This window comes from Ceratotherium simum, chromosome 2, assembly GCF_057802395.1.
Source record: "Ceratotherium simum simum isolate JZ-2026a chromosome 2, ASM5780239v1, whole genome shotgun sequence".
Taxonomy (NCBI): domain Eukaryota; kingdom Metazoa; phylum Chordata; class Mammalia; order Perissodactyla; family Rhinocerotidae; genus Ceratotherium; species Ceratotherium simum.
In genome coordinates, this window is record NC_141901.1 from 65137761 (window position 1) to 65165483 (window position 27723).

General features: G+C 37.0%; 2 protein-coding genes across 3 annotated transcripts in view; one reads left to right on the forward strand and one right to left on the reverse strand.

The window, feature by feature from the left end:
* RTCA (RNA 3'-terminal phosphate cyclase) lies at positions 1–21362 on the reverse strand. Of its 2 annotated transcripts, XM_014780113.2 has the most exons (11): positions 21223–21362; positions 21009–21109; positions 19215–19358; positions 16670–16793; positions 13787–13845; positions 12343–12484; positions 11950–12074; positions 10960–11018; positions 4129–4223; positions 2855–2959; positions 1–376 (listed from the first exon to the last, which is right to left on the reverse strand). In XM_014780113.2, the coding sequence occupies exons 1-11, from the start codon at positions 21265–21267 to the stop codon at positions 275–277; spliced, it is 1101 nt and encodes a 366-aa protein (XP_014635599.1). In that variant the 5' UTR covers positions 21268–21362; the 3' UTR covers positions 1–274. The 2 variants fall into 2 exon arrangements, with proteins under 2 accessions (XP_014635599.1, XP_014635601.1); XM_014780115.2 differs by lacking the exon at positions 21223–21362 and having other exon boundaries at positions 19215–19373; positions 21009–21098.
* The window catches only part of LOC147918040 (uncharacterized), a 10707-nt gene continuing 4087 nt past the window's right edge, over positions 21104–27723 (forward strand). The window contains exon 1 of the mRNA XM_087446685.1: positions 21104–21877. Coding sequence (XP_087302811.1) covers positions 21230–21601 — 372 coding nt within the window. The 5' untranslated portion in view covers positions 21104–21229 and the 3' untranslated portion in view covers positions 21602–21877. The remainder of the gene's footprint in view (positions 21878–27723) is intronic.

Genomic DNA, 27723 nt, shown 5'->3' on the forward strand with positions numbered 1-27723 from the left:
TTCAAGTGAAAAGAATATTTTATTTCAATAAATTAATACTGAAATCGGCTATCATACATATCCACCAACTCTTATATTTCATTGTCCATATCTCAGGAGATATTCAAACTGAGATTAATTTGATGAAACAGTCTCAGCAAATCTAGAACACTCTGTACTTCATCTCCAAATTTAAGTCACGTCCTTTAATAAGTTACTTCTTATTCACTGTTTTGTAGTATTTATGAAATGAACTAGTGCAATACATCACTGAGGTATCTAAAAGGCAATTACCCTATAGATTTGGATTTGTCATCCCAATTCCTTGGCACTCAATAATATAAGCATCTTTAGAGGCATCTTCTTCATCTTCTGATTTCTTCACAGTAAATTTAGCCTGAAACCAGAAGAGTATTTAGTATATAAGTAACATGAAAAGGGACAGAGGGAAGAGTCCGTAACTCCAGCTTAAATAGGCAGGTAGTTAATATTAAACTCACACTATTGAAGAAGCTAGAGACACAAAGATCAAATGAGTCACGAGAAATTCAATAGCTTAGATATAAAATAATTTGTTTCAGAACATGGTTCTTGTTCAGAGGTATACATACCTGTGGATTTTGTCAGAATACATAGCCTGGGCCCCACTCCATACCCACTGAATCAGAACCTCCAGGAATGCAGCCTAGGCAAATATCCATTTTATAATCTCAATTGTTAATTATAATGCACTGCAACTACTTCCTAAAATTCTTCTAAAACATGGTACTGAAGCATTTATACTTCTTTTATCTTGCCAAGTATCAAATTATCCTTTAATTTCCCTCAAATTTTCTTGCCAATTTAATTCCCTAAATATACTATTCAAAAAAATCTAGTTCAGAGAAGGAAGGTGGGGGAGGTGATGATTAACATCTTCCTTCATCTTTATTGGGCTTAACATTGTATTTTTCACTTGTTAACTAATTCAAGTTTGGCTTTGACATATTTATGTCTCTCACTATATTCTGGAAATATGATTTTTTAAAAAAGCAAATGTGTTCATTCTAACAAAACTATATTAAAATCAAAATTGAGTACGTTGACTGAATTTATGGCTGAGATTTCAAGTATGCCTAAAACCTCAGGATTCTTTGAAATACAATTTGAAAACCAACACTCTGAGGCCCTGTTAACAGTAATATCCACAAATTATTCCAGTTTCAGTATTTTCTGGCAGTGTACTGACACATACTGGACACTGAAAATTACTGTGAATGAATAAACACTGAATTCTCAGCTGGACAGCCAAATTACTTCTGTCGTTATATGTGTATATTTTCAAATTACAAGCATTATGTAAATATGAAACACAAGTAACAGTTATGGAAATCATTTCTAGTCTATATATAAACCTACTGAAAACTACAAAAATTTAGAGTTGGAAGGAGGCTTAACAGACTCTAGTACCAGTCTCTGATTTTACAGACGAATTATCTGCACCGAGGCACAGAAAGATGAGCAGCTTGCCCCAAGTCACTCAGTTAAAACACATCAAAGCTGAACAAGAAACCAGAGCTATAAATTCCAGTTCACAGCACCTTCCACTATGTATTCACGTCAGATAACATGTGAGTGTCTACTACATGCAAAGGACTGTAAAAAGTGAAGACTATAACGAATACAACATGGTCCCTGCTATCAAGGAGATCACAGTCTACAGGGGAAGACAGACTAAGTGATAGTTACAAATACAGCATCAGTAGGATAATAAAAAATACAGTTAACTATCTCTTGACATCAAATATAACTTTCTTTCAATTACTATCAGACTCTTCCTACAACTGAATCAAAATCTATCTATGCTTTCCAATAAAAAAAAGTATATATTATTAAGAGTCATACAAATAAACTGTTAGGAGTAGGGCAACAATGGCTTTGTGCTTGGTATACTTCTGTATTTTTTTAACTAGTGTGCATCACTAAGGTCAGCATCTTCCTTCATAAAATTCTGAGTTATAAATTATATATTACTTTATAGAATTACAACATAGAGACTATAGAAAATGGAAATACGCTATGTTACTGAAAAAGGCAAGAAACGAAGCTGTATGCAATAACTGTAAAAAAAAAATGCAAAGATAAACAATTTTAAGAAAGGAGGAAAATACCTAAACGTCAACAATGGTTTTACTGGCAAGGTGGAATTATGAGCAGGTTTTTTCCTCTATTTTCCAAATTTTCTATAAAGAAATTATATTAGTTTCAGATGCCATATACATGTTAATCATTTTTTAAAAATTAAGAATCCTATAGAAAAGGTATAAATACACGCTTATACAATCTTAAAACTCTTTTCACGAAAAATTGTGAATCTATTCTTCTAAAGTTAAGAGGACTTGACAATGTTAGAATTTTAGCAAATATTCTATTCTACTAACAGAATCATAAGAAAATAAAACATTTAAAATTTTATATAAATATTTAAGTTTATAGCCAACTACAAATCCCTTGTGATTTGATTTCAAAGTTCCCATCAAAACATCTTTACTTACTCTGTAAGGCAGTACCACACGTGGGCTTGGATATATGCTTTCCTGGGTTTGCTCAAAGCCCAGCTCTGCCATTAAGAAACTATGTGGTCTTGAGAAATTAATTTAATCCCTCTGCCTCACTTTACTCATACGTAAAGGTGAATAACAATAAACAGCTGTCTAAAATGGTTATGCAGAGTAAGATGATTTGGATAAACTGCTGAATTAGCTCAGTGTCTGCCACATAGAAGTACTCAGTGAGTGACAGAAATCATGATTACTATTAAGTTTCCTGTTTATTAAAATTTGACTCAAAATTGGCTACAATAAAAATCAATTACTCCTTCTGATGGACTACTCACCTTTGCTAGTTGTTCAGCAAAATGTATAGCTGTTTGTGTATGGAGTGTAACTGGTCCCGTTTTTATTCTGGAAACTCCACTGGCTAATGCCATGAAAATAATCAGCTATTGAAAAAAGAAAAAAGAAGAAAAATCTCACACATTTACTAACATTTGGAGACAAAATTCTAATGCTTTCCATACAAAAATACTACTAGAAATCAAAATAGCCAAAAGAATTTCTATTTCTTTAGTTTTCCAGAAGTCCTAAGAAGATGATGGAAAACTTGTGTCACTCAAAGTATGTGGTATGTTACAGAAATGCTAAGCAGCAGTTCTCAATATAGATTGTTTAAAATTAATGATTATTAAGATAAAATATAGAGTTGAAAGTTATATTTAATCAGACCAACTATCTCTACAAGCTGGTATATATAATATGACAAGCTTCTTTCACTCTCTAAAATCACACTTTAACAGGTAAATAAATACACTTATAAAGAATAAGTGGGAGTGAGGGGTAGACCTGAGTGAGAAGGAAGAAGACTAGAAATAAGGAAAACTGCCTTAAGAAACTGATTAAGAAATCTTGAAGAATACATTTCTAAACGTAGACTGCTGATTTGAGATTAAGGAGAGAAAAATGTGGTAGGAAGGAAAATTTATCAAGACAGTGGACCATAAAAAGATCTTATCTGGAAATATTCACTAACATTTCTCAATGTGAGTACATGTGTTAAGTCTGAAGGTCTAGGACACATCCAAGTGGAGATGCTGACAGGCATAAGAAATACAAGGAGTATGGAGTTAATTAAGGAGAAAGGTCTGGGCTAGTAATATAAATTTGGGAGTTGTGAGCATACAGATTGTACTTAAGCCATGACACCGGACAAAATAACTGAGGGAGTGAACATCGATAAAGAAAAGAGGCGTGAGCCTGAGCCTACAGGCGCTCTGAAATTTCAAGTTGAGAAGACGGACAAATCAACAATAACAAACTAGGAAAGAGGCTAAAACATATGGCCAGTGAGACAGCAAGATAATAGTACTTCAGAAACCAAGTGAAGAAATTATTTCAGAAGGAAGGAGTGATTAATTGTGCCAAATGCTGTAGCCAGGTAAATAAGATGATGACTGAAATGTAAGGAATATAAATTCTAGAATAATACTTTAAAAATTGATTGAACTAGGACATGCTAATCAGTGTCTGAAAGTGATTAAAATTTATATTCAATCTAATTACAAATATTTAAATCTAATAGGCTCAAAGGTTTTTATCCTAAAAGTGTCATTACCTGGTCTTGTAGATACTCGTCCACAGCACCACCATGTCTAAGATTTGCTAATAGCATTTCAGCAGCTTCAATTCCAACTTTGTCTGCATTTACACCTACGACAGGCACAATGCAAAAAAAATAAATCAGTTACTAAGAGGCAAAAAGGTTAATATATCCCAGTTAGCACTGGTATAACATTTTTTAGGCCTCTGAACTTACCCAATGCAACTTTTATGTATTTTTAATCTTCTGAGAGCTTAGTGTATGCAAATACTTTATATCTTTAAATGTACTAGTAGAGGTAAAATCAGGCTGCTTTGGTCCTGTTGTAAAAGTACTAATTATAAAGCCAATTTATAACTAAGTTATGATCCTATACCGCTATGTGCCTCGATTTCAAAATTTAAAACCTGCAATTTATACATATTATGATTAGTTTGCAGGCAATTCCACTAGAATTAAAGGATTTTTCAAAAATCAGAGAACTAATTAAGTTTCATCTAAGGAAGAGCAGATAAAAATTCTCTGATCAAATGTCGTAAAGTTTTATTCCTTTAAGATTTGAACAGGTATTATCTTCTTTTGAAAATAAGTCAGAATATTTATCCCCACGCCCTACTCCTTGCTTCTCTACACACACTCCAAATCTTTGGTACAACGTTTACAAAATAAGTCAGAAGTAGTGGAATATCAAATAATTCTTTTAAAGTATTGATTTTAAACTAAAAGAAGTTCTTGGATACAAATGAAAATGTCTTTTAAAAAATGAGAATGTGAGGATTGGCAACAGATGTTAGCTCACGGCTAATCTTCCTCACAAAAAAAAAAAATCATGGGCCAGCCGGGTGGCGCAGTGGTTAAGGGCGCGCACTCTGCTGCGGGGGCCTGGGGTTCGCAGGTTCGGATCTCGGGCGTGCGCTGACGCACCACTCATGAAGTCCATGCTGTGGCGGCGTCCCATATAAAGTAGAGGAAGAGGGGCACAGATGTTAGCCCAGGGCCAATCTTGCTCGGCAAAAAGAGGAGGATTGGCATCGGATGTTAGCTCAGGGCTGATCTTTCTCACACACACACACAAAAAAATCAGAATGTGGTTAACTTTTGTTTCTTTTTTATATTTGGAAATTCATTTGATTATATATATGCCTTGCCCCTTGATAAAATTTCCTAGAAAAGGAGAATTTTCAGAATTTTAACTCTTTTTTCCTTACAGCAGTTACTATAATAATATAATAAACTTACTATCTTTAAACAACAGCCATGGGCCGGCCCTGTGGCTTAGCAGTTAAGTGCGTGCTCTCTGATGCTGGCGGCCCGGGTTCGGATCCCGGGCGCACACCGACGCACCGCTTCTCCGGCTACGCTGAGGCCGCGTCCCACATACGGCAACTAGAAAGCTCTGCAACTATGACATACAACTAACTACTGGGGCTTTGGGGTGAAAATAAATAAATAAATCTTTAAAAAAAAAAAATAAAAAAAAAAAATAAACAACAGCCAGTCAAGCATTTACATGACTGAATGAAATGGTTTGGAACATGTGGCATGAATCTTGACTTCTTGAGTAAGCTACTTAGCCTCTTCCATTTCCTCTTCTAGATGGAGATAGAGATGATAATACTTAAGTTGCAAAGTTGTTATGGAAATTAGATAATATTTATAAAGCATTTACTACCATGATTGGTTCCTAATAAGCTATTAATAACAATAGTTAATATTGAGTACCTACTATGTACATCCCATACTAAGCAACAGGAACTGATTCCTTTGCTAAGTAGACAACAAAAATACTCATATACTTGAAAATTAGAGGGTAAGTACCTAGCTCTATGGCATAAACTATATACCCAATGAAAGCCCAGAAAAGGAAAAGATTATAGGTTCCAAGAACAATTTGAGAAGGTTTCATGGAGCATGAAGGACTAAAGTGAGTCCTTGAAGAATGGCTAAAATTTGCACGGAAGATATGAGGGAGAAGGAAAGAATTTCCGGCTTTGTAGTATTCGAGAGCAGCAGACATACTAAATTTGCTCCACCAAGTGGCAAAGTATTTCTCAGAGCCATTCACATTCCCTTCTACTCAGCTGCCTTGATAGCAAATATTAGTACACGGATCTACGTTACTACCAGCTATCACTAGCCATCTGTGGCAACTGAACCAAAAGAGGTAAATATGAGAATTTTGCTTATCAGTATTATACTTAAAACAAAAGCGCAAAATGCTAATTTCTTCTCAAATTTTAACGCCTTTCTAACTGACAAATAATATTCTGATATTTTGGATGTTTCTAAAACAGGTTTCAATATTGACAGTTTATAATATAGCAAATTTAAATGAATATTCAATGATTTGGGTGTCTTCCAGATTACTAAAAGGACAAAACTATAAAATGGTTATCAGATAGAACAGAGAACGCCAAAGGACTGATTTTAGGACATCAGAGAGATGCCGTGAATCACTGCATATACTGAAGGAGGGAAGGAAAGCTAGGCAATTTCCACATGTAGGAAGCAGGGCTTGATTAACCAGAGACGTAACTCGTATTAGCAGACTGTTTTGCTCCCACAGTAAAGAACATAACTAACTGAAAGACACGAGTAATCAAAGAATAAACAAACATTCAACAATGTAAAGACAAAATACATTCTGTCTATACTGCCATTATATAAAGTTAGAAGGGATCCTTTCATATAGATGCTGATCCAATCTCATTTTTCAGATAAGGAAAGCCCAGAGTACCTATGCAGGATAATGGCAGACATAGGACTAAATCTTAGGTCTTCTCTGTATTTAGTGCTCTCTGTTATAATACACTGCCTCCATGTAAAAACCACAAGATTCTCTCAAACAAAAAAAAACCTCACCTTTGTTATAGGATCAAACGATGTTACAGCTGGAAGGATTTCAGAGATTCTCTAGGCTAATTCTCTCACTCAATAGATAAAGAAACTAAGATCAAAATGGTTTTAGTAACTAAGATAATGACAAAAACATGACTAGTTATAATTTACTGCTTCTACCACATATGGTGGCATGGACAACTAGCCAATGTTGCTTGTGGTAATATCTCAGACTTTAGGATTCAGCATCTGGTAATTTCTAGTTAGTTGAAATCAGAAATGAATGGGGATCTGGATAATAGGAGCCATGACATTCTCTCTGAGATCCTTAATACACAGACTACCCAGACTAAGACAGAAGACCCCAAGCTGCCTTTGCTAACAACATTTGACTTACGTGCCTGACAGGAAACAAGGGAGGGCACCAGAAGGAGCCAGTCAATCTGAGCAAGTATGCTGCCCTATCCTCTATTCCCCCTACCACTGTAAGTCTAAAAATGAATACTGTGCACTCTATAAGCACATTGTCCAAAGACAACTTCAAAGTAAAAATTGCTTTATACGACAAAGTGAGAAAAAAATGTTGATGGAATATTAAAAAATAAATTTTTTCAGGACTGGCCAACAAAGTTAATTCCAAGTACTGCTGATAACAGAGTAATGGTCCCTTTACAATCTCAATGCAACGTATCTAAAACTATCACCTACCCTATAACTAAAGTTAGCTAGGCAAACTAACTCTACCTCCTATATTCACAAGTTGTAAATGTTTCCAGTTACCTAAGCTAGAAATCTAGAAGGCCATTCTTCACATTGCCTCCTTCACCTCCCATATCCAACTAATCACCAAACTGTCTATACCCTCCTCAATACCCTTATATCAGTACTCACCTCCCTAGTCCCCATCACTGCATTCCCTGGTATAGGCCCTTACCATTTCTCATCTAAATGGCTATAATTCTTTTTTTTTTTTTTTTTTTTTTTTTTTTTAAGTTTTTATTTTTTCAGTTTTTCCCCCCAAGCCCCAGTAGATAGTTGTATGTCATAGGTTCACATCCTTCTAGTTGCTGTACGTGGGACTCGGCCTCGCGTTGGACGGAGAAGTGGTGCCTCGGGGCGCTCCCGGGATCCGAATCTGGGCCGCCAGCATCAGAGCGCGCGCACTTAACCGCTAAGCCACGGAGCCGGCCCAAAATGGCTATAATTCTTGTCTTCCTGCCTTCAATATGGTTTTCTCGTAATTTTCCACATAGCTATCAGAATTACCTTTCCAAAGATCTGATATTACATCCCTTCTTACAATCTTTATACTTTCAGGATGAAGCCCAAACTCGTTTATATGGTCCATAAAGCCCTTCAAAACCTGGCCTCTGTTGACCTCTTTAACTTCACCTCCACTACTCGACTCAGATCCTATACTCATCATATATACAGTCACGCATCGCATAACAACATTTCAGTGAATGACAGACTGCACGTACAACAGTGGTCCCATAAGATTAGTGGTATATACCCTAGGTGTAGTAGGCTATACCATCTAGGTTTGTGTAAGTACACTATATGATGTTTGCACAATGAAGAAATCACCTAACGACACATTTCTGAGAACATATCCCAGTCGTTAAGCATTGCACGACTGTAGCTGTAGTTGCCCAAACACAGAACAACTCTCTTTTATGTTAGCACTTTGCTTTGTCCTTTCTCCTTAGCTTTCACTTTTCTATCTAACTCCTACTTATCTACAGAACACCCACTGGAGGATCAGTAAATGGTAGAAGCCAGATTTGGGGTCCACCAGCCTCCAAAGAAGAATTAGCTGTTCTTCCTCTGTGTTCCTATGGTACCCTAGGGATACCACAATCATAGTACTGGCCTGTCTCCTCGCCAGACTAAGCCAGGAGGCAGGACAGTGGCTCTCACTTCTGAATCCCTAGTACATAATACCTGGCACATCTTGGTACCCAGCGATAATACCAACAAACTGAATTCATATTCCGCCCAAGGCCTGCCAAGTACTTATTACTTGGAACATATGGGCTCCTAGTCTCTGTTTTATATTCTGTGTTATCTTTGTCTTCTCAAGGCTGTTGTAGATACTGCACGCAGTGGCTCACTATTCACATTGATTCCTCACTGCAACTAACAGGTAATTAGTATATACCAAATATTTACTGTTGATCACCACTACTCAAACTTCATCATACCTTAGAAGTACCTGGAGAGCCTGTTTAAAGCAGATCCCTGGGCTCCACTCCCAGAGATTCTAATTTGATAGGTATGGAGTGGGCCCAAAAATGTTTTGGGCCTTTCTAACAAACTCTAGATGATGCTGATACGCTGCCTGTCCACCAACCACACTTTGAATAGCACAGTTTTAAACAGAATTGATTTAAGTTAGGTCAACTGGAGATGTTGAATTTACTTATTCTATTACACTGATTAGATTGGATACCCAACTAGTAGCCAGATCTACCAACTGAGCAGACTAAGATTACCTGAAATTTTTTGTACTCAACAGTAATAATGTGGTTAAACAGCATAGTGAGGGTAAGCATCTTTTAAAGATCTACAAAGTAGGAATAAGGCAATCAACTACCACACAAACAACAAGAAGTTCAACGAGAAATCACCTCGATGGCAACAGCAACTTTAAATATTAACAAACAGGGCCGGCCCCGTGGCTTAGCAGGTTAGGTGCGTGCGCTCCGCTGCTGGCGGCCCGGGTTCGGATCCCGGGTGCGCACCACCGCACCGCTTCTCTGGCCATGCTGAGGTCGCGTCCCACATACAGCAACTAGAAGGATGTGCAACTATGACATACAGCTATCTACTGGGGCTTTGGGGAAGGAAAAAAAGGAGGAGACTGGCAATAGATGTTAGCTCAGAGCCGGTCTTCCTCAGCAAAAAGAGGAGGATTAGCACAGATGTTAGCTCAGGGCTGATCTTCCTCACAAAAAAATAAATAAATAGATAAATAAATATTAACAAACAGATCATACACATATCACCTCTCCCAAATACACCAAATCTTAGATCAATTTTCCTTTCACAAAAATATTCAGTATTATAACTGATGCAGGGAAGAATCATCAATAGACACTAAAACAACTGGATGCAAGCTGTATGGGAACAGGATAATCAGATGGTCTCAAAGTATTATCCCAGATTACTCATTAATTATAAAGGGAAAAGGAACCTTTATAGCAGACAGACCGGGAGGCCACCACCTTAACCAAGTGATCAGCCAGCTTTACTAATAAAGGACAAACTGACATGTGCACTCTGTTGTGATACGGTGGAATGTACACAAAATAACCTATGCAATATTCCTACTAAAAATGTTGAACCTGAATATATCTAATCATGAGACAATCAGACAAACACAAATTGTGGGAAATCCTATGAGAAAATGGCCTGGATTTTTCAAAATGTCAATATCGGGAAAGGAAAAAATGGTGACAATACTATTTTGTAGTAAAAAGGAAACTAAAGAGACATGATAACCAAATGCTGTATGTGCTAAAAAAAAAAAAAACAAAAAAAAAAACCACATTGCTCTAAAGAATATTTTAGAGTATTTTAGAGGAAACTGGTTATGTCTGAACATAACAGACAAATTCTTTGGGTGTAAAAACGGTATTGTGATTATGCAGATATTATTCTTTTGACATACATGCTGCAGAATTCAGGGGTGAGACATGGTACCTGCAACTTACATTGAGATGGTTCAGAAACACGCACAACTTGTAGCTAATGCTCACTACTGGTGACTCTAGGAGAACAGTCTATGGATGTTCACTAGTTATTCAACTTTTCTATAAGTTTGAAATTTTTCAAAGTATAACATTAGGGGAAAGACTGAAAATTTAATTGACTCTAAAACAGAATCAGTTAACCATATCCTTTTAAAGTTGGCATCCCTCATTCTATAACATTCTAACCCTGACAGATAATTAAAGAATTTTACACTAGCAGTGGGAACAGTGGACCCCTTTTATGTATCTATACCTCGTTTACCAAGCGATGATCCGGCAAACAAACAGCCAGTGGATGTCTCGGCAATAATGCTATATGAGAAAAAAAAGTATTATTACCTATGCTGTAAATATTCTAAAATTAAGCGCAAATACAACCCAGGAGAACAGCGACTGTTAAATACGCAGAATTAGATCTGGCTAGTATATGACAAAAGTGAAATTCTTCATACAGAGAGCGGCATGATTAGCATTCTCCGTCTCCATCAGGGCATTAGTATCCTTCAGCACTTCTGACAAGTCATGCTCGATTCTAATCCACTCACAGGTAAGCAATGGCCCTCATAGAAGTTATGTCATCAGCAATAAACGGTACCATTTCACAGGCATACTGTACCACCAAATACTTTATGATTATCTTAAATAAAAAGGTCTTTCTACAGAGATGTTTGGTTCTGTTTTATAGTTTTTAGACAGTATTATCATATGCAGAGTGTGCATTTACTTTAAACCCTTAAATAGAAACTCTGAAAAAGGGACTTTAAAATTTAAATATCCACAAAGATACTCTTATAATTCAAAAACATCAAAGTAATTTTATAACACTTAAATCAATAACTCCTAATTAGATTAATATAATGTTATATTTCCTTTCTAAATAGATCTTTGTCATACCTAATATTTACTTGTAACTGACTTTACATTTGAGGTATAGAAAAGCAACTAGAGACATTGCTCTTCAGATCAGCTTCAAAGGCTAATTCTGATTAGCTTAAACATTTAAGTTCACCACATAAACAAAAGGGCTCTTATAATGTAATAAAAGGCAAACTATCCTCAGAAAAAAATTCAGAATAAAATAATCATCTTAATTCATCATACTATTGTTTTAGGTAGGAATGCCCTTAAAAATGTCTCCTTAAAACTACAAATTTAGACCAAAAAAATTACAAATCTTTAATTTAAGTAGGATATTTATTTTAGGGCTCTCAACCAATGTCTAGAAAAAAGTATACCGTCTCACATTATTCCATTTCCATTGCCAAAAGCTTGGTCCTTAGGTTCCTGAACAGGCTGGATGTTAACATACAGATCCCTAATCTCCTTTCTGATGCATCTTACAGCTGCCGCCGCCATATCTTTTGCTACCTATTTTGGGAAGACAGAAAAATAGAATAAAATAAATTAGTGATTATTTTGACAATTGTTTTCAAGCCTTCAAAGACATATAAAATAATTAATAACCTTTACATGCATTAAATGAAAACCTGATTTTCAAGAGAAGAGAGCACAGGATTTTAAGAAAAATTTTTAATGAAAAGATTTATTAAAAAATTAAGTTCTTTCAATAATTTCAAAATTTACATAATATTTATCAAGACATACATACACTTCTAAGAATACCTAGATAACTTACTTTAAATGGCAAAACACCAGCAACAAAAGCTCTTCCATGTATCTTAGTCACAGAGCCACGGTCAGTTAAATTTATGGGGTTCAACTGTTTAACTGGTGACATTCGGACAATCACTTCACCACCCCCTTTTGGGTAGTAGCCCCTATGAAAAATATGACAAACACTCACATAAACTGACCACATGACAAAAATAAATCTCAACATTTACAATAAAATATGAATGATATCCAACCATATACGTATGTTTGAAATTTCCAAATAACGTTTTACACCTGCGCTGTCCAATACGGTAGCCTCAAACTACATGTGACTATTGAAATTTAATAAAATTTACAACTCAGCTCCTCAGTCACACTAGCCACATTTCAAGTGCTCAATAGTTATATGTGGCTACATAGCTATTGAGTCACTGTCATATTGGACAGATGGTGAACATTTCCCTCAAAGCACAGTGCTGTTTTAGAATACAAGCTCCTTAATGGCAGGACCTTTGTCTACTTCCTGCTATATACAGTGCCTAAAACAATGTCTGGCACATAATAGGTGCTCAATGAATATATGATGAATATTTAAGTAGCTGAACACTAATAAAATTTTAACTCAGATAATCAGTCATGTATTCTATAGAAGATGTTGAGAACACACAGATAAGAAAGACAGTTCTAGCCACAAGGAGCTCACCATCTGGTAGGGAGATGGCTCCACATACAATCTACTAGAACACAAGTCAGGATGTAAGGAGGACTACAACAGAGGTGCACATCTGAATTCCAACCGAGGCACACTCATGGACAATTCACACAGAAATTACAAGTTTCATTCTGAAAAAATATAGGATTTCCAATTTTTAGGAGAGCAGAGGAGGAAAAACATGAACAAAGACATGAAAGTCTGAAGGCACAAAGTATGTTTAAGGAACGGCAAGCAGTTAGAATATATGGTATGTTGAAAGCAGTGGAGGGAGAATGAAGGTAAGGTAAATTGGAACAAGACTGCAAAGCACTTAAATCCACACCAAAAAATGTGGCAGAAGGGAAGCTTTAAAGAGAAATAACCTGAATGTCCGACGTATTTCTTAGGAAAATAACTCTGATTGCGTTGTGGAACAGAATCCCTTTTACCACCCTGCAGTGCCCAGTCCAGTTGTCTGCACACAGTGAGCATTCAGTCTGTGCTGAGCTTGGCTAACACTAGATACGAAGATGCCTCAGTGTAGCAATTCTCTTGAAAATATTTCTCCCAAGAAACAAGCAAATATCATATGTAGCTGCTTTCAAGCCCCCATGCCCCTCCTGCTTATTGTTTTTATGCCACAAAGTTCAATTATTTACTAAAAGAAATGTAATGTATTAAGTTGGTTCCAGAACGACAGTTCTCTAAGGTCTAGCTTTTCCACTATTTTTAGCACAAGCAGGGATCAAAGGGCTAGAAATAAGTAACTTACCTCATTTTAATGTCACAATTAAATTTGAAACCAAATTTTTCAACAATTGGCTTGAAAACCTGAAAAATCAGTTTATTGTTACTTTAACCACCAATAATCACTGATTCAACAAGTATATTTATTAAACAAAAGTGCTTTGCACTGAGCTAGTAATGAGGCACTACAGACAAAGTGATATAAAAATTGTAAGCTAGTTCTATTTTTCAAATAAAGTAACTGACATGTAGCTAAAATTAAAAGTTTAATCTTTAATCAGAGATGTGCAAGTCTATCTAATGAAAAAAATTATCAGAACTCAGGGTACTTGATGCCAGTGATTATTTAACTCCAGAGGCCAATATTTCCTAGCCTTCTCAATATAATGCACTATAAGATATTAGGGGGTACTGGTGAACAGCATTCCATTCTGCCTTCTCAATTTTTTTATACAGTTGAAATCTCACTGCATATACAATGTTTTATCCTTATTTTTTCCTTTCAACAATATAAACAAAAGCATTTTCCCAAAATCATAAAATTCTTCCTAAACAATATTTGAATGACTGCATGGCATTCTAGCATAACTTACTTAACCACCCTCCAAGTTTTCATTATTATATAACTATTTATATTATATAATGATAATTACAGTATATAATGCTCTGCTCAAATCCTTTTAACATTTATCTTTTGCTGTACTTCGTAATATTTAATTAGGGTCATTTTCTTGAAGTGGAATTACTAGGTGAAGAAAGATGCACTTTACCTTTCAATATACATCCTATGAAACTGAATTTAAAAAGATTATGTCATCCATTAAAATTTTTAATGAAATTTAAATTTAATTTAATTTAAATTAAAAAATTAAAAATTTTTAATTAAAATCTGAGAATATCAAGTGCTGGGGAGAATGTAGAATAGCTGAAACTCTCATACAGTGCTGGTGAAAATGCAAACCAATGCAGCCACTTTTGATGCCAAAACAATTTGGCAGTTTCTCATAAGGTCAGACATACATTTACTATTATAACCTCTCCTAGGTACTTACCCCAGAGACATGAAAACTTATGTTCACACAAAAAACCAGTTTAAACCATAAGTGTTTATAGTGACTTTATTTATAATTGCCCAAAATCGGAAACATTCCAAATGTCCTTCAACAGATGAATGGATAAACAAACTGATGCATCCATATAATAGAACACTACTTAGCTTTTACTGCTGATACAAGCAAAATGGATGAATCTCAAATGTATTACGGTAAATGGAAAAAACAGACTCAAAAGGCTACATACAATATTATTCCTTTATACGATACTCTGAAAAAAAGGCAAAACTATGACAGAAAACAGATCAGTGGTTGCCAGGGGGTAGGGGGTGGGACTGACTACAAACAGGTATGTGGGGATTTTTTAAAGTAATTCTATACCTTGATTGTGGTGGCTGGTTCACAACCATATGTCAAAAATCACAGAACTGTACACTAGAAAGGGGGAAATTTTACTATAAATAACTACACCTCAATAAACATGGAGGAAAAAAAGGATGATACCACTTTTCTCTCCCACTCATTTTATGAGCATGTCAATATTGAGTTTTATCACTTTAAAAATTTAGTCAAAATACAGTATTTAATTCTTTTTTAAAATTTTATTGTAGGGGCCGGCCCAGCGGTGTAGCGGTTAAGTGCACATGCTCTGCTTCCGCGGCCCGGGGTTCGCAGGTTTGGACCCCTGGTGCAGATGATGCACTGCCTGTCAATCCATGCTGTAACGGCGATCCATGTAAAGTAGAGGAAGATGGGCATGGATGTTAGCCCAGGGCCAACCTTCCTTAGCAAAGAGGAGGATTGGCAGCAGATGTTAGCTCAGGGCTAATCTTCCCCACACACACACACAAAAATTTATTTTATTCTGGTAAAAACATTTAACATGAGATCTACCCTCTTAACAATTTTTTAAGTATACAATACATTATTGTTGACTATAGGTACAATGTTATACAGCAGGTCTCTAGAGTTTATTCATCATAATGAAACTTTATGCCCATTCATTACTCCCCATCTCCCCCTTTCCCCAACCAACATTCCACTCTTTGATTCTATGAATTTGACTACTTTAGATATCTCATATAAGTGGAATCATGCTAGTATTTGTCTTTATGTGACTGGCTTATTTCACTTAGCATAATGTCCTCAAGGTTCATCCATGTCATCATAAATTCTAGAATTTCTTTCCTTTTCACGACCAAATAGTATTCCATTGGATGTATATACCACATTTTCTTTATCCATTCATCCATCCATGGACATTAGGTTGATTCCACATCTTGGCTATTATGAATAGTGCTGCAAGGAACATGGGAATGCTAATATCTCTTTGAGATCCTGATTTCAACTCTTTTTGGATAAATATCCAGAAGTTGGATTGCTGGATTATATGGTAGTTTTATTTTTAATTTTTTGAGGAATCTTCATACTGTTTTCCATAGTGGCTACACCATTTTGCATTCCCACCAACAGTGTGCAAGGGTTCCAACTTCTCTACATCCTCACCAACTCTTGTCCAACATAGTATTTAACTCTTGTTTTGAGTTTTTTCTTCCAAATCATAATTCCTGTATTTATAAAATAACTGATTTATGTAATAAGTAATATACATAATAAGTAATTTACATAATAATGACACGATGTTTTTAAAGAATTCACTATGAATACTTCTAAGATATAAAAAAAATCTAAAGTAAGTATAATCCCTTAACCTCTCTCACAGCAGAACCAGACACCATGAAGAAATAAACAGGTATGTACACAAAAACACTCAGGATATATTTAAATAAAGAATGGAGGTTCAGAAGACTATATATATGAGATCATCTTAGTTTGTCAACAACAAAAGTCCTTACCATCTCTGTGTAATCAATCTGCGGTGCCATTTCAGCATTAGTTCCACCTTTCAAACGAAGTTCTGATGGAGAAGCAGCAAACAGAACACAGGGCATTGAGACTTGCATCAAGAGGCACACACTCCTAAGGAGAAGGCAGAATGGGCTTAGCTGCGTTTTCTTTTCAGTCTCAAGAAAGCAATATTACTACATGTCACCATTAACTGAATCACAGAAACTGGGAAGGCAGGTAGTACATGTCCTCAAGTTTAAAATCAAAAAACACTTTAGTAACTGAATGATAAAACCTCAAATCTTAAAGAAAGACAGTATTTCACAGTAGAAGGAATCAGCCTTAAATGATAAGAAAATCTAGGTTTGAATCTAATACTAAACACGTTAGTTGTGTGATCTTAGGTAAGTTCTAGCACTTTATATTACAAAGAAGTACAAGAAAAATTTTTAATAAAACCATCTTTACAACGTTTTCATAAAAGGATTCTTCAAAGTAGCAGTTTATGAAAATGCATTCAAAACAGTCAAGGTCTAGAAATATTTAAATGATTATCTCTGAGTCTCTACCATGCACAAGGCACTGTTCCAAATATCAAATTAAGACATAGTTCCTACCATCATGGAGTTCGTGATATTAATAGAATAATATTTTACATAGACTGATAGCTGAACATTTTACACAGAAAAAAGTTTTAAGGAAATAATCCTTGCTATAATTCACCTCTGTTTGGTCCTTATAGTCAAATAATATGAGAAATAATTATAGTATATGAAGTATTTTATAAAAGGAAACACTTGGTCACATTTTCTAAATGAGCTGTTGTCTCCCTTCTTCTCCAAAGTCAAGGAAAGCAATCACACTTATATGTAGATTGCAGTTTGAAAGGCAGTTTGACATAGCTTCTACATACCAAAAGATAGATCTTTACGTAATTTTCTTATAGCAATGATGCAAGTGTACTGAACTAGACAGTCTCTACAACTGATAATGCATTTCATTAATTCAGTAAATATGTATTGACTGTGTGATGTGTTAGGCATTTTAAGAGAAAATGTATGCAATATAATCCCTGTTCTCAAGGAATTGAGCCTAGAAGCAAGTGAAAAAGATTTGGAAATGTTTCATTTACTATAAACCATAGGTTTATAACTACTGAATTTTTCATTGGTTATTCCCTCTGAGGAACCCAACATCTAAAGTGCTTCTTTTCCACCCAATAAAATCACACTCTAAGAATAGTAAAGAAAACCTTAATTTTAGGAGAGCAAGGAACTGCAAAGACAAAGGCCAACTCTTGAGAAAACACATGGTACTGTAATCACAATTAGGAATAATAATGTTAGAATTTGAATACGTAAGACATGTTTTCTTACTAGGAATAAGCTTGTTTTAGTCTCCTGAATGCAGCTAGATTATCAACTTTAAATTCATTTCCCATAAATTCTACTGGATTGGAAGGCAGAAGGCCTAGATTCTAATCCTAGTTCTGACCTTGACTCTATGACCTCGGGTAAACCACTTTACACCAGAGGGTCTTCATTCTCTCATTCACAAAATGGAGGAAGGGTTGGAATACGTGGTTTCTACTTTCCCTCTTGCAGCTTCAAAATTCTATGATTCTGTTTTAGTTAATTTTTAGATAGTTGGTTAACTATAATGTTTTTCCCCTTTCTGTACAGGAGAATCCCCAAAATAATATGCTGACTATAAAGATACTTCAAAATTCTTTAATATCTTTCGCAAAGTTCTCAGTTGGCAAACCTCACCTTAGGCCTAGCAGCAGGTCCCTTTTCATAGAGGTCTATTCACATCATACGTCAAATCTCAATGATCACCATTTTCTTAAACTAAAAAATCTTAATCTATTAAAACAGTCATTTCTGAAACAAACTGGCATCAGATTTACAGTACTATTTCTTATTTTATCAAATTTCCTAGTAAATAGATAGGATTTTGGTAAAAGGATGCTGCTTACAATAGCACTCAGCCAAATAACACACAAAACACAAAAACTGCTCTCCATGTTTTGGCAATAAAAGGAGAGATTCTTGGAAAAGGTTAAAGGCTCAATTTAATTGTTAAATATCTATTTTCTAAAGGGAAAAGAAAACCAAGATCATATCTAAAAATTTCTAAGTAGGGTTGCATAAGAGACAACAAAAATACCCAGACTAAAAGTAGCAGAATATGGTTCCTAATTAGCTGTAAGCCAAGAACCAAATATGCTACAATGCAAAGACTACTATTACTACAGAGTGAGAAAATTTAGTCATTTTCAGATATTCAATTTCTAAAAAATATAGAATATGCTATACTATACACATGAGAAAACTCTAGATATACTAATAGCTACAATTAATAAGCATTTAGGTACCTGAATCTTCACATAGTTTCTAACCCTGAAATTTAAGTGTTTTATCTCCATTTGAAAAGTGAGGAAACTAAAGCTCCAAGAGGTTAAGCAACTTGTCCACTAAGTGGCAGTCCCTGCATCTGAATCCAGGTCTAACTCCAGAGCCCATACTTACATGGAATGTAAGGGACACGTACCCTGCTGTCTTGGTATCTGCTGTGTGGATCCCACCTTTGATCTTCTCGGGCGTAAATATGATTTCTGTTGAGCCGATTTCTGCCCCCTCCAGTTGCCCATCACACAAATCTCGAACCATTTCCAGTCCAGATAAATGTTGAGGCCTTCAGGTCATAATACTGCATCAAAACGTGTGCATTCAGACTGCCTATATCCCCACATTTTATGACACATTTATAAAACTGCAATGGCAAGAAAACAGCAAGATCTAACCACAATAAATGCCGTATCTTCAGTGTTAGGGCTTCCTTTTGGGTTTTTATGCACCAAGACCACTTGCTAGTAGGCATCATTTTAAGGGTTCCTTCTAGACCAGTTATTTTAGCTATAAACACATACACTGATATATTTTTGCAAATCAGAAATGTGCAAAAGAGGAAAACTAATAAAACTACTACTCTCACTGGCACTCAATGAATAATCTATGGTACCTGTTATGGGCTGAAATGCATTCCCCCAAAATTCATATGTTGAAGCCCTAACCCCCAGTACCTCAGAATGTGACTGTACTTGGAGACAGGGCCTTTAAAAAGGTAATTACGTCAAAAAGAGGCAGTTAGGGTGAGCCCTAATCCATTCTCACTGGTGTCCTTATAAAAAGAGGAGAGCAGGACATACAGAGAGAGACGCCAGGGGCACGCATGCACAGAGGGATGACCATGTGAAGAGACCAGCAAGAGGGTGGCCATCTCTAAGCCAGGGAGAGAGGCCTGGAACAGAATCTTCCCTTATGGCACTCAGAGGAAACCAACCCTGCCAGCACCTTGATCTGGGACTTTCAGCCTGCAGAACTGTGAAAAAATAAATTTCTGCTGTTTAGGCCACCCAGTCTGTGGTATTTTGTTATGGCAGCCCTAGCAAACTCATAAAGTACCTAACACAGCCTTAATGAACTGGACTTCCCTATTGGTGAAATGGATTGCTGCAAACAACTGCGGTGACAAAGGGAATTAATGAACACACATATCAATAATTGCCTTTTAATAATTTCAAAATGGATTGTGGATAAAAGACTAAGAGATCGTACACAAAATACATACAAAGGAATCAGTTTGGCTTCAACCTGGGTCCTCTTCTCTAACAGGTGCATATTACCTGAAACTTATCTAGTGGCATGCCCACCTTCCCAGACAAAGAAACAAGGTCAAGTGTCAAGGTCTTCCCTCTCCACAACCGATAATTCTGGCTGTATTCACAGCTTCCTAGAGGTCTGAATGAAAGCTAGAGTAACACACCTCAAGGGCCTTTCCTGTTCTATGATTCTACAACGTGCCGCAGCAGAGAACGCACGCCCTGGTTTACAAGTGCAGTTTCCTCTGGCCGTCCATATGGGCTGTTCTGCCCTATCTATCTTGCCCGCTGCTACGAGCTCTCCAGGTACTTGGAAGGCTCGATGAAGTGGGGAAGCATTTTAAAAGATAACTCATTAGGACACGAGACAACTCCAGCCAAACAGGGAAAACATGTTCCTATTTTCTAAATTTGTCCTTTAAGCTTCCAAAACCGCACAACCCAGGCCGAAGCACCGTTCCCCAGGATCCTGCAGCCCGGCTTCCCTGGGGCGGGGATCTTCTCAGCATCACTGCCCAGGCTCCCGATGCCCCAGCCCCGCGGCCCACCCACCTCCTCCCCCTAACCCTCAGCCCCCAGCCCCCAGTCTGACGGCCGCCCCGCCCCCACCATCCGCCGGGGCGGCGCCCACCCCAGCCCCCTCCTGCAGTCCCGCGGCCCAGCTCCCCAGCGCCCCGATTTACCGCAGGCCAGGCGTGCTGCGGCCGGCCCGGATCTTCTGCACCCGCAAGGGGAGGCCGAGGAGACAGCTTAGGGCCGTAGAGACCCTCAGGATCTGGCCGCCCTGCCAGGGGCGCGGGTGCGGAGAGAAGAGAGAGAAGACCATCAGACGTGAAAGCTCTCCTCGCCAGCCCGAGCGGCAGCCGCAACCCGCTCCGCCCCCGGCTCCGCACTCACCCCCTCCATGATCCCGCCGTCGACCTCCACCCGCTGCCCCGCCATGGGGGGCGCCCTGGGGCCCGGCACGCAGCGACCCAGCCGCCGCCCGAGCGGGAGGAAGAAGAGACGCTGGGCCCCGCGCCGCAGCTCCGCAACCGCGGTCCTCGCGGAACGGCGGAAGAAGCCGCGACTGGCCGACAACCGGATCCAGCAAAGTGAACCCCGACCCTCCGCTCCCAGAACCGGGGTTTGCACCGCCCAGCAGCCAGTGCGCGTGCGCGCCGCGCCGTGCTTAAAGAGGCAGCGCCGAGAAAATTCGCGCAAACCGGAAGCTCCTCCAGAAATGAGGTGGCGGCGCGGCGGTGCCCCCGAGCACGGTAGGCAATGTGTGATTTGAAGACTCGTGCCCTGAATACAGGAAAACCGGCAGATTGCAGGAAGCCTCCGTTTCAACTCAGTCGGGTCCTCCAGTTGTCTCGCAGGCTTGTGCAGACACCCGTGTTTATCTCTGTTTTCTTGAGGATCCTGCTGTACTTAGAGCTGGAGACTCTTAGAGCTGAAGATGTAAGGAAGGTCCAGCCCCTGCAGTGCACTGACCACCTTCTCTCTGGTCGGGTTTGCCTTCTCTGCAGCCTGCCCCTCGAGATGTGTGTGCCCTGGTGCATTGATACCCGTGAGTCTCTCTTTCTTAGCTGGGGTGTGTTTACAATATTATCATCTCTTTTTCTCTTGTGAGACGCGATTCATTTGGGAATGGGTGGGAAAGGGCAGAATCAGAATCAGTAATACAATGCTGTAAAAAGCCAAAGTTATTCCATCTTGGCAGAGGGTGAGTGCGAGCTCCTGACTCCAGTGAACAGTGCAGCTCACATAATTCACGTCAGACCAGGCCAGAAACCACAGTCAGCTTCTTGTTTCTGCTTGTGGCTCAATTCCTGTAATAATTGAGTACCAAATATTATGCAAGCCTCTAGGTAAGCAAAGAAGAGTAAGGCAGTTTCTACCCCGAAGTTATTGGAGGTATATTGGAGACACTGAGAAGTAATCAATTACAATGTCATCCACAATAATAATAAAAATAATAATTAACACGTACTTATCTGACAGTTAAGGGGGGAACATCAGTTAGAATGTGATAAATCATGATGATAATGATGCCGAACCTCTAAATCTCAAGTTCGTGTGCCCAATGCGCAGCAAGCCAAACACTGAGACATGGGTGCTTGGAGATGGAGAAAGTCCTCATTTGAGTTGGTAAGACGACAAGGCAGGAGCATGGGTTTGCTCAATTCCGCCTTAACCAGAGCAAAAAGCAGGGGGGTCTTATAGAGCTAAGGGGCTTGGCAGGAGGCGCTTTGGAGAAACAAAAGGGTCACTCCTGATAAGCCCCTGGGCAACCTGCAACAGCTGCTGGGGGCTGGCCATCTGGTGATCACAACCTCCTCAAAGGCATTCTCTTTCTTCTGCAAAACAAACTCACAAATCCTTGAGACCCAACTCACCCCTCAAGTTAAGCAAGAAAACAGCAAATTGACAAGATTCATAACAAGGTCTAAAGGCAATCATGTTCTTATTGAACATCTACAGTAACCCTCAGGTACCCCACTTCAATAGCAGTCAACATTTATTGAGTACTTAGATGCCATACACTGCATGTTTTCACAACCTGTTGAAGTATGTAGTATTTTTACCTCTGTTTTACAGCTGTTTTTGCTACAAGGCACACAGTTGTTAACTAGAAAACTGAGATATGAAACTGAGTGGTCTGATGTGAACACCATTGTCTCCTAATCCTAAGGTTCTACCACTTTTGTGACAGAGAATGTTCTGGGAACACATACACTATATACTTAACCCAATCTGGGACATCGCAATATCTGGGACTTGCCATAAGATATTAATCAGGGAAGTAATCATATTTGTATTTTAGAATGATGGCTTTGGCAGTATGTGAAAGAGGCCCAAAGAGAAAAGTGCCAGTGATGCAATAATCCAGGCAAGAGATGATAAGAAGTTGAAGCAAGGCAGTGGCTGTGGGGGTGGAATAGAAAAGCTCTACTCCTAACTATCTGACATTTTAGATCCTAATACAGAAACTTAACCTTCTCGGAAGAATCCTTGGCCTTCTTCATTTCTCACTTTGGCTATAAGATCCTGGCTCTGATCCATTTGCCTCATTCCAACTACTTCCAGTGGTAGGGGGAAGTGAACAAGTTGGTAATATGATGGAGAGAGTAGCCAGGCAAGAGTAAATAATAATAAGCATTTGTATAGTGATTTCATATACCTTTTCTGTCATTAATGTTCACAACAAAGCTATAAGGTTAGTGTTATTGTCTCCATTTGGCCAATAAAAGACCAAGGCCTAGGGAATTGAAGTGACGTGCCAGGATGACATAGCAAGTAAGTGGTACAGTGGATTAGATCCTAGGTTTTTTCAATTATCTGCAAAGAAAGAATGGTTAGGCATACAACAAATTCCTCAATGGAAAATGGAAGTAAAAAAAGACAGTGGAATCATAGCTTCAGAATGCTGACAGAAAATAACCATCAACATAGAATTGAGTCCCCAACAAAATTATCTTTCAAGAATGAGGGTGAAAAAAAATAATTTCTAAATACACAGAAACTGAGTTTAAGATCTCTGTACACTTTCTAAAGGATGTACTTCAGAAAGAAAAATTATCTCAAGGAAAGTCTGAGATGTAAGAAGATGATGAAAAAAGAAATTGTAAACATGTAGGTGAATCTAAACAAACATTACATAAAATAACACCAAACAACAGAAGTATGTGAGTCAAGAGATGGATGACTAAAAGAATTCTAAGGTCTCCTTTGGGTGTAGAGTTAAGACAAATTAAGACTTTAAGATAAGTATGCAAGCTAAAATTTCAAAGGTAATCCCTAAAGTAACAGTGAGTATAACTTCTAAACCAGCTGAAGGAAAAAATGGACTAAGGAGAAAATACACTTTAATTTTAAAAAAAGAAAAAAAACCAACACCTTAATCAGCATATAAAAACAGGATGAAAAGAAACCACTAAAGTAAGAAAGTAGGAATAAGTTCATATATATAACTAATAAAAGTGAAATGTAAATAAAGTAACCTCTCTGGTTGAAAGTCAGAGTTTTTTTTTTGGTGAGGAAGATCAGCCCTGAGCTAACATCCAATGCCAATCCTCTGCTTTTTTTGCTGAGGAAGATTGGCCATGGGCTAACATCCATGCCCATCCTCCTCTAGTTTATATGGGACGCCTGCCACAGCATGGCTTGACAAGAGGTGTGTAGGTCCATGCCTGGGATCCGAACCTGGGAACCCCGGGCCTCCGAAGTGGAGTGCGCTCACTTAACTGCTGCGCCGCCAGGCTGGCCCCCAGAGATTTTTTTTTTTTTTAAATATGCCATTTATAAGAGAGGCAGCTAAAACATTAAGGATCATGAAAAATTGAAAATAAAAAGATGGAAAAGATGCACCAGATAAACACCAACTAAAAGAAAGCTGGTATAGCTATATTAATTACAAATAGACTTTAATACAAAAAAGCATTATCAATGACAAAAAAAAGAGTCACTACAAAATAATAAACGGTTGAATTCACTAGGAGAATATAACTATTCAAAATCTCGTATGCATTTAATAAAATATCTTCAAAATATATGTCAGAAATTGATAGAACACAAGAAGAAACTGGTAAATCCACTACCACATTGTGAAATTTTATGATGACTCAATTATTGGTAGATCAAACAGATCAAAATTTAGGAAAGATAAAAGAGGATTTGAACAAAACAACCAATAAGCTTCATCTAATGGCAATTTTTGGCCTTCAATCAATTATTATAGATTACATATTTTCCTTAAGAACTCATGAAGCACTTGTAAAAGATGACTAAGCTGTAGAGCAAGTCTAAACAACGTCCAAAGAATTTGTATCACAGAGGTGATGTTCTCTGACCAAAATGCAATTATGTTAGAAATTCATTCCAAAAAAGACAACCCAAATAACAACCAAAAAACACATATGTTTGAAAATTTATAAACACTTCTAAATAATTCATGGAATAAAAGAAGAGATGTTAATAGAAAAATTTAAAAGTCCTTAAAGGTGAACAGAAATGTAAGTTCTGCATATCGAAATCTAAGGAATGCAATGAAGCTAGTACTTCAAATGAAATTTTTATCATTAAGTATTACTATTAGGAAGAAAGGCTGAAAACTGACTTAAGAAGTTAGGAAAAGAACTAGAAAATAAATCCAAAATAAGTAGAAAGGAGCTGGTAAAGATAAAAGCAGAAATAAATTGCAAAACAAAGTTGGGTCTTTAAAAGAACTGATAAAATTGACAAACCTCTGATAAGACTGATCAAGAAAAAAAGTACAAATAAGCAATATTAGAAAAGAGAGCACATAACTATAGACACAACAGAGATTTTTTAAAAAGCAGGAGACTACTCTGAACAACTTTTTGCCAATTAATTTGAAAACTTAGATGACACAAATTCCTTGAAAGATATAACTTACCAAAAATGTCTCAAGAAGAAGTAAACCCATTGTCTTCAACAAGTAGATTGCATGAAAAAAAAAATAATAATAATGGTGGTTATCTGGATCTTGATTCAAACAAACTGTAAAAAATAGAGAATTTATGATATAAATGAGACAATTGAAAATATGTATGATAAAAAGGAAGGAATGGGAGGGGAAGTATTATAAAGCCCTATTTATACTATAACCATGAAAGAAATTTAACTGAACTAATAGTTAATAGCGGGATGGGATGGGAAAGGCAGTCCAGAGCATTCTACTGGTAAGATGTACCAAATTTTCTGGGAACAGATTATAATTCATATAAACTCTCCCAGGTAATATGAAAAAGAAGTAAGTCACCCCAGTTCCTTTTATAAGGTTAGTACGACTTTGATCCCAAAACCAGACAAGGATGACATGGAGAAGAAAAATTATAAGGCAACTTTATAAATTCAGATGCACCAGTATCAATCAAAATATTATCAAGTAAATCCAGTGATGTTTATAAAATACTATACATCATGACCAAGTTGGGATTGAAGATCAGTTTAACACTAGGAAAATGTTATGTTTATGTATCAAAAACCTAAGATCACGTCAGTAGATGAAAAAGCATTTGAAAAAAATCAAGATCTATTCATGCAAAAACAAAATCAAACAGAACTAGGAATAAATATAAACTCCCTTCACCTGATTAAGGACATCTGGAAAATCCTACAGCAAATTTCATTCCTAATAAAGTAAATAATAGTAAAACATTATGCACCGTCCTTTTTAAATCAGTAACAAGATAAGAATGCTCACCATTACGGCTTCTTTTCAACAGATGATGGAAGTCTAGCCAGATTCTATAAGAAAGGAAAACAGACAAAAGATTGGACAGGCAAAAACAAGACCATCATTATTCACAGATAATATGACTACCTACATGGAAAACCCCAAAGAATCTTTAGATATATTATGAAAATATAGTTTCAATGAAATTCCAATCAAATACCCACCAGGACTTTTTTAAGGAGCCTGACATGCTGATTCTAAAATTTATATGAAAGAACAAAAGAGCAAGAATAACTGAAAAAGAATGAGGTGGAGAGTACTTGTCTTTTCAAAATCCAAAGTTTCTATAAAGCTAAAGTAATTAAGATAATGTGAAATTGGCACAGTGATAGACAAATAGACTAGAGCCCGGAAACAGATTTCTATGACAGATGAGATGGCAGATCAGTGGGAGAAGAGTAACTTTTCAGTTTACAGTGCTGGAACAATGAATTAACCATTAGGAAAAAGTGAAATTGGATTTCTATCTCATACCATACACGAAAACCACTTCAAGAAGGTTTAAAGACTTAAATATCTCACACCATATAGAAAAATTAACTCAAAATGGATCGAAACCCTAAATATAATAGCTAAAACTATAAAACTCTTAGAAGTAAACACAGATGTAAATCTTTATGATCTTGGATTAATAAATGGTTTCTGAGACATGACACCAAAAGCACAAACAATAAAAGAAAAAAGTAGATTAATTGGACTTAGATTTAATTAAAATTAAAAACTTTTGTGCTTCAAAGGGTTACTATCAAGAAAGTGAAAAAACAAACCACAAAATGGGAGAAAATATTTGTAAATCATGTATCTGATGAGTCAAGTATCTAGAATATATAAAGAACACTTACAACACAAAAATAAAAAGACAGATAACCCAATTTTAAAATGGGCGAAGGATTTGAATAGACATACCTCCAAAGAAGACCTACAAATGGCCAATAAGCACATGAAAAGATGCTCAACATCATTAGTCATTAGGGAAATGCAAATCGAAACTACAATGAAATATCACTCCCTACCCACTAGCATGGCTATAATAGAAAAGACAGGCGATAACAAGAGTTGGTGAGGACAGGAAGAAACCAGGACTTTCACACACTGCTAGAGGGAATGTAAAATGGTGCAGCCACTTTTGAAAACAGTCTGGCAGTTCCTCAAAA